This window comes from Ascaphus truei, chromosome 15, assembly GCF_040206685.1.
Source record: "Ascaphus truei isolate aAscTru1 chromosome 15, aAscTru1.hap1, whole genome shotgun sequence".
NCBI lineage: Eukaryota > Metazoa > Chordata > Amphibia > Anura > Ascaphidae > Ascaphus > Ascaphus truei.
In genome coordinates this window covers 22,250,554-22,263,881 of record NC_134497.1, presented here as the reverse complement: position 1 = coordinate 22,263,881, position 13,328 = coordinate 22,250,554, and the positions used below count along the sequence as shown (strand labels likewise).

At 47.9% G+C, this 13,328-nt stretch overlaps 1 protein-coding gene across 2 annotated transcripts in view; it reads right to left on the bottom strand.

The window, feature by feature from the left end:
- Positions 1 to 13,328, bottom strand: part of RBL1 (RB transcriptional corepressor like 1) — a 39,589-nt gene that overhangs the window by 22,899 nt on the left and 3,362 nt on the right. The window contains exons 2-8 of one of the 2 annotated variants that reach the window (XM_075571935.1): positions 8,578 to 8,711; positions 7,120 to 7,320; positions 6,331 to 6,395; positions 5,368 to 5,496; positions 1,183 to 1,331; positions 676 to 725; positions 293 to 479 (exon numbers count right to left, since the gene is read on the bottom strand). In XM_075571935.1, coding sequence (XP_075428050.1) covers positions 293 to 479; positions 676 to 725; positions 1,183 to 1,331; positions 5,368 to 5,496; positions 6,331 to 6,395; positions 7,120 to 7,320; positions 8,578 to 8,711 — 915 coding nt within the window. Of the gene's footprint in view, positions 1 to 292; positions 480 to 675; positions 726 to 1,182; positions 1,332 to 5,367; positions 5,497 to 6,330; positions 6,396 to 7,119; positions 7,321 to 8,577; positions 8,712 to 13,328 lie in introns of those variants that run through there. The other variant, XM_075571936.1, reaches the window with a different exon arrangement.

Here is a 13,328-nt window from a genome sequence, read left to right as displayed (position 1 = left end):
AAAAAACACGCAACGATACTATGTTATGTACAAAATGTGCAGGGGGGGGGGGGGGGGGTCCGATTGTGACGAAGGGCTGTGCCCAGCGCAAAACGCGGTTGTTTTTTTATACACTGCGTTGGATCCATGGCTATGATTTTTGTAAAGAAGATTGTATACTTGCTATTGGGAGCTGTCTGGAACTACACTTGACTGCATTACGCTTTGCATGGAACGCGACGGTATCACGATTTTTGCCAGGGAAGTATGCGTCCGAGTATTTTCAGTGAAGTGCAACACAGACAGAAGTTACCTTCTCAAAATGCTGCTGCAGGTTGGACTCCACCTGGACCCGAGCGGTCGTACCGCCCACTGGGATTTCGGGAGCAAACTTCCGGGGCGTCCCTATTTCTTCTTCCGCGTCGTCGTCCAAAAACACCCGCTCATCGAAATCTCCCACGGTCAGAACGTATTCCTCATACTCCTTATTCAGGGCTTTGCTGTGGGACGAGGGAGCTTGGTTTAGCATCACATGTATGCAATAAGTGAAAGTAAAACAATGTTTTATCCAATTATATAAACCGCGACTAAAATCGTTTATGCATAAAAACACCCCCCCCCCCCCTTCCCCTCCCAGAATATCCATGACCTCAGATGAACCAAAATTTGCCTTGGTCATTAACATGTGGGTCTTACTTGTTATCTGTGAAGCTGGAAAGATCTAACAGGCAGCTCCCTTTTAAAATCTGAAACACGATAAGAAAAATGTCAGGTTTCAAGCAGGAGAAAGAAAAAAAAATATGACAATATCAAAAGGCGCGCAAAAGCTGGGCACAGCACAACAGCAAAATCTATACAAAGAACAACGTGGCTGACGTTTCAGTCCAACATGGCCGCCTAGCCTCACGGATCCTGTGGGCCAATAGGAAGCCATGACGTTGTTGGTTGCGACTTCCGATTGGTCAACAGTGGATTTTACATGAAGGGCCCCAACCCTGAATGACTCTACGCATCTCGGAAAACAAAAAGGCTGGCAGGGGGAGGTTAAAATGGCCTGGGAAATGTACACTAAAAACAGAGCTAGCCGTGGCAACAGCCGATGTTAGTGAAATAAAACAGGCGTAAACTCGGCAAGAAAAAGAGATCAATCCGGTCATTTTAGTACTTTGTTGTGGGCGCCGATGGCATAGCCGGACAGGGTACCTTTCTCTCAAAGAGTTTGGAGATGTAGGGCTTGAAGTAGTGTTCCTTTATGCCCTTCGCTTCCACGGTGAGCCCGTCGTGCAGCTGGCACAGGGTGCTGATGATACACGGGGGCTCCTCTGGGCTGGTGTCGGGCGCGGGCACCTCGGCTGTCAGGGCAACATGGGAAGAGGGATAGTATTGAAGCACAAACTGATGCAGAGTCTCCCCCGTGGCTTCTGAACGCGCCGTCACAGAGTTACTTTATACACCGGGTTTGGGGCAAATGTTCGGTGGCACTTGTGCAGTTCCGTGGGGGTCGGACACAATTACATTGGCAATGGCGGATATTTTACTTTAAGACGACAGGGCTGCCACCACTATATATTTATTTTTCTCCTGCTTTGGCCTTGGGGGGAAAAAAAAAAACATTAAAAAAAAACAAACATTAGAAATAATCTACATTTTCGCACAAAATGCGGAATCACAAAGCTATCCAAAGTGTACTCACAAGTAAATTAGGTATATTCATAGCCAACTTACCCCCCTCATACTCAAACAGAGCCTTCCCTTCTCCACATACCCACAGGACCCCCCCTCCCTCCCCTCCATACTCCAACAGGACCCCCTTCAACCCCCGCTCATACAGGACCCCCTCCCCCCATACAGCTTGTGCACAGACCAGGGCTCTCCCTCGGCTGTTCTCCTTGCCGCAGCTTCCGCGTTCCCCCCTCGCGCATGCGCGTCAGTCGCAGTGCTGCCTCCAAACTGGATGAAGCTGCAAATTTCCTCAATACGGTGGCCTGTGATACCCAAAATTTGTCAATCGCGTTTCGCGCGAAGGGGGAACGCGGAAACTGCGGCAAAGAGAACAGCCGAGGGAGAGACCTGGTCTGTGCACAAGCACCAGGAAATCAACCAATGCTGGCATATCCCTGCAAAGAACCACTCTGACTGCTGGAGCAGGATCCACACTGACATCCAGGGACTCTGGAGGACGGTTTGTGGATTCTGGATGCATCCTTCTCAATGCCTTAAACTGCTGGCTGTTTGTATCACTAGGAAGTCTCCCCTATCCCCATTGAAGAGACATTATTTTATGTAAGTGTATTTCCTATCAAGTTCAATCAAGGTTTTTTATTGTATTTTAAATACTTCTGGTTGTGGTTTTTTCCTTTTTATTTTCATGTGTCCCGGAGCTAAAGTGGAACCACGTGCCGGGGAATCCTTTTCTTTTTATGACTTAACTATAGAGGTTGGTGAATCACCTCTAAGGCCTCGTTCAGGGTGCCAGAGGCAGGAGTTGGAGGGAGGGCGTTCGCGAGGGCGGGCGGCAGTCTGCTGGGCGATGTGTGTTCATCCTCCCAGCAGACTTTTTCAGGCGTTGAGGAGGCGGGGAGGGGGCTACAGACCTGAGGTTAGGGATTGAGGCTGCAGTCTTGAAATCATTCTCAAGAAGGTCCCAGTGACGCTGCTGCAGCTTCAAAAAACGATTTTTTTGTTTATTGAAACTGTAGTACTTCGGAGACAGGGCAGCTGCTACCCTGACAACCAGTATTCAATTTGAATACTTTGTGTCCCACGGCAGCTCGCACGACAGCACGCCCTCCCTCCGAAGTCTGCACCCTGAACGAGGCCTAAGAAACTCTGGCAGCAGGACTCCATCTTTTATGTGGGACTGAACTTTACATATCATCTTAATTACGGTTGGCGCAACTATTTTTCTTTCTTTAATCAAGATGCTACACCTTTTAATTAGAGGGCTACAAATATTGTACAACATCTATTTGTAAGACCACAAAAGCGTTAACCAGAAAAATGTGTCTTAAACATTGATGTTCAATTACACCATTGGTTACAAACCCATTTTTGTTAAGGAACTCTGCCATTATATGTTGAAATTCTGCGGGACCCCAACCCTCTCCAATAGCGCGTCCGAGATCAAATGCATTGTAAGGAACCCCAACCCTCTCTAATAGCGAGTCCGAGATCAAATGCATTGTAAGGAACCCCAACCCTCTCTAATAGCGCGTCTGAGATCTGATGCATTGTAAAGAACCCCGACCCTCTCTAATAGCGTGTCTGAGATCAGATGCAGTGTAAGGAACCCCAACCCTCTCTAATAGCGCGTCTGAGATCAGATGCATTGTAAAGAACCCCAACCCTCTCTAATAGCGTGTCTGAGATCAGATGCATTGTAAGGAACCCCAACCCTCTCTAATAGCGCGTCTGTGATCAGATGCACTGTAAGGAACCCCAACCCTCTCTAATAGCGCATCTGAGATCAGATACATTGTAAGTAGCCCCAACCCTCTCTAATAGCGCGTCTGAGATCAGATACATTGTAAATTCTTCTGTATTTGGTACAATTTTCAAATTACCTGAAAATTGCAGGGAACCCTTTACGAATGCCTGATGTTGGCCCCCTAAACATCATAACAATCTGGAAAAAAATCTAAATTTTATCTACATAGTCTCTCTCCTCCCCCAACAAAAGAAAAAAAACCAGCAAATGAAAAATGGCAAAATAACAGCCAGGGAAATTGATGCACAGGGATGTGATGCACAGGGGTGTGATGCACAGGGGTGTGATGCACAGGGGTGTGATGCACAGGGGTGTGATGCACAGGGGTGTGATGCACAGGGATGTGATGCACAGGAATGTGATGCACAGGGGTGTGATGCACAGGGATGTGATGCACAGGGATGTGATGCACAGGGATGTGATGCACAGGGATGTGATGCACAGGGAAATTGATGCACAGGGAAATTGATGCACAGGGGATGTGATGCACAGGGGATGTGATGCACAGGGGATGTGATGCACAGGGGATGTGATGCACAGGGGATGTGATGCACAGGGGATGTGATGCACAGGGATGTGATGCACAGGGGATGTGATGCACAGGGATGTGATGCACAGGGATGTGATGCACAGGGATGTGATGCACAGGGGTGTGATGCACAGGGATGTGATGCACAGGGATGTGATGCACAGGGGTGTGATGCACAGGGGTGTGATGCACAGGGATGTGATGCACAGGGATGTGATGCACAGGGGATGTGATGCACAGGGGATGTGATGCACAGGGATGTGATGCACAGGGATGTGATGCACAGGGATGTGATGCACAGGGGTGTGATGCACAGGGGTGTGATGCACAGGGATGTGATGCACAGGGGTGTGATGCACAGGGGTGTGATGCACAGGGGTGTGATGCACAGGGATGTGATGCACAGGGATGTGATGCACAGGGATGTGATGCACAGGGATGTGATGCACAGGGATGTGATGCACAGGGATGTGATGCACAGGGATGTGATGCACAGGGATGTGATGCACAGGGATGTGATGCACAGGGATGTGATGCACAGGGATGTGATGCACAGGGGTGTGATGCACAGGGATGTGATGCACAGGGGTGTGATGCACAGGGGTGTGATGCACAGGGGTGTGATGCACAGGGATGTGATGCACAGGGATGTGATGCACAGGGATGTGATGCACAGGGATGTGATACACAGGGAAATTGATGCACAGGGATGTGATGCACAGGGGTGTGATGCACAGGGGTGTGATGCACAGGGATGTGATGCACAGGGATGTGATGCACAGGGGTGTGATGCACAGGGATGTGATACACAGGGATGTGATGCACAGGGGTGTGATGCACAGGGATGTGATGCACAGGGATGTGATGCACAGGGATGTGATGCACAGGGATGTGATGCACAGGAATGCGATGCACAGGGATGTGATGCACAGGGATGTGATGCACAGGGATGTGATGCACAGGGATGTGACGCACGGGAATGTGACGCACAGGGGTGTGATGCACAGGGGTGTGATGCACAGGGATGTGATGCACAGGGATGTGATGCACAGGGGTGTGATGCACGGGGATGTGACGCACGGGAATGTGACGCACAGGGGTGTGATGCACAGGGGTGTGATGCACAGGGATGTGATGCACAGGAATGTGATGCACAGGGATGTGATGCACAGGGATGTGATGCACAGGGATGTGATGCACAGGGATGTGATGCACAGGGATGTGATGCACAGGGATGTGATGCACAGGGATGTGATGCACAGGGATGTGATGCACAGGGGATGTGATGCACAGGGGTGTGATGCACAGGGATGTGATGCACAGGAATGCGATGCACAGGAATAGTTATCTGGGGATAGTAAGACTTTGTTACCTGTGAATGAAGGATTCAGCAAATCCCTCTTATTCGGACACTGCAGGGCCTGAGTATAAACCAGATCCAGGCAGCACAAAAGCAAGTGATAAGAATTAACCAAATCATCTCCAATCATGCTGAAATTACCTGCAAACCAGACAGATTTGGTGAAAACAAGGAGGCATTTAATGACGTTTCCTTCTCTTTTCACAACTGAAGATGAAATAGGTGATCGCGTTTCACGGTAAGGGCTCGAAACGCAACGGGACACGGCCTCACGCATACCAGGAACCAAAGACAAAGAAGTTTCACTTAAGATGCGATGCGCGTGCTCAGCACACACAGCTTTTATTTTTTTTTTAAATATATCCGTTTAGGAGATAAAAGCAAGCGTTTGCAATATATTATTTATCTTTATATTATACGAGTTAGACTCAGATTTCTGGAGATATGCTGCTTTATTAGGAATATATATATATATATATGATCGACCAATCATGTGCACACAGGGTTAATTTAAAGAGTGATAAACACAGGGGTGCTCAACTCCAGTCCTCAAGGGCCCCCAACAGGTCAGGTTGTAAGGATATCCCTGCTTCAGCTCAGGTGGCTCAATCAGTCTCTGATTCAGCAGAGTTGGTTCAGTGTCTAAGTCTTCGACTGAGCCTGTGATTGAGCCACCTGCGCTGAAGCTGGGATATCCTGAAAACCTGACCTGGGGGGGGGGGGGGGGGGAGGGGGTGGGGGGTAGTGCTCGAGGAGTAGAGTTGAGAACCCCTAATGGTATACGGATTTTTTTTTTTCTGGAAGTAGAAAAAAGGTCAAAACAGCAACTCAATGATGTAAAAATGAGGCAAGAAAGCAAGAGTGGAAGGTCAAGATGACGGTCGGTCGGTCGTCCTAAGGGATTCCCAAAGCTTTTACATGGTTAAATCCCAAACAAAATGATTCAGAAACTAAAACATGGCAGAGCAGACTCACCCTTTGTATAAACAAACAGTGTCCAGCAAAAGTTAAAGAGATCTTTAACGCTGCACTGCAGCCGCCTGCAAAAGACAGCAAAACACAATCAGTCCGTACTAATACTCAGGGGGTTTTTTTTTCCTTCACATTTTGATTTAAAAACATTTTGATTAATAAAAAAATAATAATAATAATAATAAAAAAAGAAGTATTCTTGAGGGAGGGGACGCAGGGAAATGTTCATTAGGGGAACCCTTTGAAGTCTCTACTTCTAAAGAAAGTGTTTCCACGAAATCAATATATACGAAAACACAACGCTTCTCTTCCAGGAATGCAAACTAGAAAAAACGCATCGCGTTACATGGTCAGCGTGTACTTGGTTAAGAAAAAAAAATATATATATATGATTTAATTCGCTGGGAGGCGTTGGGGGGGGGGGGGGGTAGGGAAGGGGACTGTACTTTTGATGCAATATTTTTGCAATTTAAGGAAGTCACAAAAGCTATACTAAAAAAAAATAAGTGACCGTAACCAACTTATCAGCGCATTTACAAACATTACTTTCAAAAACATGCATTATAAATACACTTCTACATGCGGATGTCTGCTACCTTCTATTGTGTAATGTTTTAGATAAAGTAATAAAATATATTTTCTCTTCATGCAGTTATTACTTTATGTGCTTGAATAGGTTTTATTATCGTGGTGTATTGGGTGATAACCGTGATATCATTTAAACCAAGCTGTATTTGGAGGTGGCAGGGGGTTTGGCGGTGTGGGAAACATTACAAAGTGGGGGCTGGTCACCTCTGCTTCCGGCTCCGTGGCAGTCTGGGGGGGTCTTCATAGGGACTTTGGAATATGTCCATAAAGATGGGTTCAAACTTCTTGAAGATCACCGTGGACACCTCGAAATTCCTCTCCAGCCGTTCCACTCGTTCCCGGAAATCCTGCGGGAGGTTGGACATATCCATCCACTTTTTCATTTTATTAAAGAACTGAATTAGGCTGGAAAATAAAAACAAAACAAAAAAGGCGCTCTCAGACAGCGCCTCCAAGAGCCGCACAGTAATGTAGCGAGGGCAGGGGTGGCCAACTCCTGACCTCAGGGGCCACCAACAGGTCAGGTTTTCAGAATTTCCCAGCTTCCGCACAGGTGGTTTAATCAGAGGCTCAGCCATAGAGCCACTTGGGCTGAAGCAGGGACAAATTGAGCCACCCGTGCTGAAGCTGGGATATCCTGAAAACCTGACCTGTTGGAGGCCCTGGAGGACTGGAGTCGGCCACTCCGCTGATTTAGCATATTTGGCGCTACAACAGTAGTTTTGTGAGATCTCGTATTCTTGGTTTGACTGTTCAGTCACACAAATTGCATGACCTTTTTAAATGGTTTAATGTAACACTAGCTGAAAGTTAGTATTTCGAAGAAACCAGCCTCACCCGCCCCTACTCCTCCCCCATCTCTCCCTCCCATCTCTCTTTCCTTTAATACCTTGTGATGTCCCCAATTCTTCCTGCCTCTCTCCCCTTCAAAGGGAATTCTTACTTGCTCCTCACGCGCCAACTGTCTTCCTCTCTTCCTTCGTCTGCTTTCTGGGTAAACTTTATAGCTATCTGACTCTACTTATGTGCATTATGATGTCACGTATCATGTACTGTACATAGCATACTAGGTACAACAACCAGTGGGTTAGGCTTGTTTCAGAAATTGTAATAACTCGTAGAATTAAAAAATAGAATGTATCCAATTTCCAAAACAGACAAAAAAAAATAAAAAACCCGCGCTCCTTGACCTCAGGAACCACCATGCAGATTACGGTATCTTAAGCGGTGTTCAAATGCAGCGAAAAGACGGACAACTTTCCAAAATATATAGGACATTGGGTCCAATAGCCAAACGGTGTTAAATGTACATTCTATTTCATGGAAGCGAACACGTTCATTCTAACGAACACAATCACCCGTGGGTCCCGAGGGTGAAAACAGCGGTTCGTGAAACAGTTCAAAATGGCATGATAACTATTTGAATAACTACACAGCTAACCAATTACATGGGTTACATTTGCAACGGTCGGCTGATCCGATTTGCAGGTTATTTGGATGAACACAATATTGGCATTTCATGCACGTGTTTAAGTATGTTTTTGTTACAGCACAAACTGAACTGCAATAAACATTAAGAAAAAAAAAAAATACAATTCAGCACCAGTCTATCTATTTTTGTGCATCCATGCCAAGCAACTCAAACACAATCATGCCACCTACCTTAGTTTGGCTGAGCGCAGAATCCGTGTCAGTGACACACAGTTTCCTTCCATGATGCCTCGCCCAACGGTAGGTATGATGCCTTTTCGGCACGCGACATACAGGGCACAAGCCAACCAGTGCTTCACATCACCCTGAGGAAACGCATACATACTGTGCTTGTAATTCAGACAAGTTCAACGCACAAAACACGCACATTATATTAGGGGGAAGGTGCTGAAATGGACGAATAAGCTCATACCAAGGGTTAAAGAATGATTCATGTAGAGCAAAAATGTTATGAGCCACATTGCTAAGAAAGTCTTGTCAAAGCTTAAGTGCTGGCCCTTATGGCAGAAAAACATCTTAGAACAGGGCTGGCAAACTCCAGTCCTCAAGGGCCACCAACAGTGAGGTTAAGGAAGGATATCCCGCTTCAGCACAGGTGGCTCAATCAACTACTGAGCCACCCGTGCTGAAGCAGGGATATCCTTAAAGCGTGACCTGTTGGTGGCCCTCAATGACAAGAGTTGGCTGCCCCTGTCTAACTTTTCTTTTTAAAAAGCATAACAAAAGGTGTTTGGCTGTGGGGTTGGTATCCAGGATGAATAATGAATCTCAATGGAGCGGAGATATCACAAAAGGACATTACAAACCAATAACACTGGTCCCTGAAGTGTTCCTGACCATACTGAAATTGATCTGCAACTAGAATCTCTGCAACTTACCTCCCATTTACTACTTTTGATCAGCATGGATTACGTAAACATTATGCTACAGAACGTACATATAAAAGGTTAGTAGTTCAGTGGGTATCTTTGGAATCATGTGTCCATGTTGCCTTGTCAGTGGGTGTACAATCTGGAGAGGAGGCCGTGCTCAGACTGATCGATCCCGCACACTGGGATCAACCGGTGTCTCCGCGTTACTGCGTTACTCCCCGGTTCGCGTGTGTGACCCGTATATAGCAAGTTAACGCGGCTCAAACATTGAAAACCACCCTTGCACCCAGGGAAGGCAGCAATACAAATTTGAAAAAGGATCCAAGAGGCACCTTGGCTTTGGTGGGATATCATAGAGGTACGAGAGTTCACATAGTTCACATTCGCATAGTCGTGAGTGGTTCGTCCTCATTGGCCGAACCGCTCACGCAGCGATCGCCGGAAACAAAAATCAAAAAATTGTATGGACTTCATCAATTTTGGTCGCTGTGTCTCGCCGATTACATCAACTTGTTGACGCGGCGCGCCATAGCCAGGACTATAAGCGCAGCCATAGGATTGCGGCCATAGTGCGCGGCACACACTAAAACATTATGTGAAGCAGTCCGGCCATACTGTGCGCAATGTGGCTCGCGTTGCGGCGCAGCAGGATTTGGAGGAGACAAATCCATTTGGTTTTTCGCATCACGTGAGCGTTTCCACCAATGAGGGTGAACGAACGTGGTGACGACATGGCCACGCCCCCCGTCAGAGTCCACAGATCGCTCAGGCGACAGGCGCGCGACTATTTGTGCTCTGTTGTGCGCACTATGTCCACAGCCATGGGCCTTGATTATCCGCGTTCCCTCAGGGCAACATGCACGCCCGAAACCTGCACTGCAGGCGGCATCGGGAGGTGCGGCCATGATGTCACGAGAGCGGTTCGCCCACACTGGCTGAACCGCTCACATGACACGGCCGTCGCTCGGGAAAATCAATTTCCCAGATCTGCTCTAAAATGTGCCGCTTGGCCACCTCGCTCGTACAGTCACGCGCGCTTATTGCACGCGCATTGGAAAGCTGGTATTTGTGTTGGCGGCGCACGCTCCACCACCTTGATTATAGTTGATGCGCGCGGCGTCACACAGTGCAGGCAGGAGGCAGTTCTGTGATGTCACGAGCGGTTCGCCCTCATTGGCTGAACCACTTCGTGACACAGACGTCACGCGGCCACCGCTTTGACAAATTACTGTCTACTGGATTCAGCGTCCCATTGCGCAGACCTTCGACGGAATGCAGGTATTCGTTTTGGTGACGCGGGCTCTTTAATCGCGGCCTTCGACTTGTCAACCCCATAACAGTGTGTGCTGTGTGATGCAAGTGCAATCACTTCCTGCAGTTTGTAGAGTTTTATTTATTGTAAAAGTATTTCTATTCAGTATGTGCCTGGCAATACTGGCAGGTGGCACCGCTAATATTTTTGCCCCTGTTCTGTTATACCGTAACCACCTTTGTGCATATTCATCATGCAGAACCAAAATGAGTGTATCTACCTGTAGTAGCTCCCTCCCCCTTCCATTAAAAGCAGAACACTTCCACTTCCTCGTTGATAGTTTAATGTTCCTTGTGGAGCACACCCGAGATACGCCAATAGCTAGATTAGGCAAGCAGTTCAAAAGCATGATGTGACCATAAAGCTAGATATCAGCTGGTTTAGCTCACACTGCTAAAGTTGTGGCCTAGAAAAGCAGTGGTTGTGGGTTCTAGTCCTGCTGTGTCGGACACCATTCCAATCGTTAGGTTGGTGCCTTAGGCCAGGGATGGCAGACCGCGCTGACGCATCCGTGTGAAATCAGTCAAAACTGATTTCTTGCGCGATAGGGCCCATGAGCGCCCAATGAGGTCTGCGACGTCATTAGCCCGCCCATAGACACGCCACCGGATGGCGAGCGGACGAAGGCCAGGGAAAGCACCCGCTTTCACTCAGCCACCGCACTCCTCCGCAAGGCTGCTGTGTCTTTCGTGTCCTTAGGCTGCGCTTTTAGCGCCGTCACTGGAAAAATCAAATTGACTTGACTTCCAGCAAACAAGCCGTCGCGCACTATAAGCGGCAATAGATTTGTTTTGGCGCAACATCACTGTCGCTATAAGCGCAGCCTTATTAGGGAGGATACTGAGCGAGCAAAGTAGCTCTCGCCTAGTGCGTGCACATGCGCTACAGGGAGACCAGCGCTTCGCAATACAGACAAGTTTGTAATTCCCGTACAACGCCAGGTCACGTGAGCAGCTCACCCAATGAGTGCCCCATCCCCCCCATCGCCTGCACCTACAGGAATTATCTCCTGCTGCAGGTAACCATGCGCTGCGTGGAAGCGCAAGCTTTTTCACCTGCTCTCCCCCTTCCCTTACCTCCGGTGTTTATGACGTCATATGCAGACCATGAAAACACGACGTCGTGACCCCGCGGCATCATGTAATGTCGCTTCACCAGAAGCCGCCGGAGACCAGATAAGTAGCATACAGAGGCCTTGCGCACTTTGGGGAAGAGTGCGGGGCATCTGTAAGCGATACGGTGTGTGTCCCAACCCCCCCCCCCCCCAGTTTGTGCATCCTTTAGGAAGCATGGGAAAAGACTAATTTAAATATACTTTCCATAGTTATTAGCATATCTCCCAGCCAGGTACCTCACGTGGTCCTTTTTCAGCACAAGCATCTCCCTAATTTATTTGAAGGTAGGTTTGAGGGGATATATATAACTGGAGACACGACTAAATTGAAAGTCTCTCTCACGGAATAATCAGTGTGGTTTTAACAATCCGTCAACAAATTTCGTATATATATTTTTTTAATTTTTAAAGCCTGAAATGGCAGATTGACCTTCTTTGAAACTGATCCACTGACCAAAGGAACCGGACGATCCTAACCCCCAAAAAAATATGCGCCCACCTCTAGTCCTCAAGGCTGAAATGTGCTGAAGCATCCAGATTCCAAAGATGCTTAGGCTTTGGTCCCGCTTGCTACTGCAGCGCCCGCTGTGGCGGACGCTGCAGGGACGAGAGCCCTCCCCTCAATGGCGCCGGGCTCGCTGCGAGGGGGGGCCGCAGCGCTGTGGTGAGAGTTTCTCCTGCTCTCAATAGAATGGAGAGCATGACTCGCGACGGAGCGCTAGGCCACGCCCCCGGCAGTTCAGCCAATGAGGGCGAACCTGCCGGGTGACGTCATGGCCACGCCCCTGTCACAGCCCCCCCCCGGTCTCTCTTCCTGCAGCTCACTGCAGACCGGGGAACTGGCTGCGGGCGCGCGTGCAGCGGAGGCACTGGGACCTTAGCCTTACTGGTAAAGTACCACGTTCCTCACACTTGGGAAATGCTGGCACCCCACCTCCTCACCCCTACAGTTCCTCAGCTTCCCAAAGACAAAGCTGCTCTTCCATGTAACACTTGGAATAATCCTTTCCTTAATCACCCAGCTGGACTGGAGACTTTGTTTTCTGCAAGAGTGACTATCAGCAGTGATGTGTCACTCAATGGAAAAACTCAAGTCATACCTATATGAGACTCAGTATGGGGCTCCTAAAAGGATAACTCCCAATTAATACTGATTTGATAGTAGTCTTTAAATAAAGTATTATAGTTATCAGATGGGATTAAGCCACTGAGACTTCTATGTACGGTAATTTTTATTCTACATTAGACCTTCTATTAGATCCATTACAAATGTACAGTGAAGCATATTGTGCAACTGTATGAGCCAATTGTGCTTTCAGTCTGACTTGTTCGTTTCCTTTGGTATTATATGTCCAGACATGTAAAAAGGCAAGTCCCAGTGACGAGTACGTACAACGGGAAACCCGTGACTCCCAACAAGAACATTTCCCATACATATTTTTACAAAGTATGATTTATCGCGTACTTGCCGCCTACTTTCCTTACTCATCTCCAAGACCCACCCACAGAGTTACCTTTGCACTGCAGCTTCACCTTATACACGTTGCACATACATATATTTGTATACTCCTTGCGTCTCGCTCTCAACACAATTTAGACTGTAAGCTCTTTGGGGCAGGGATTG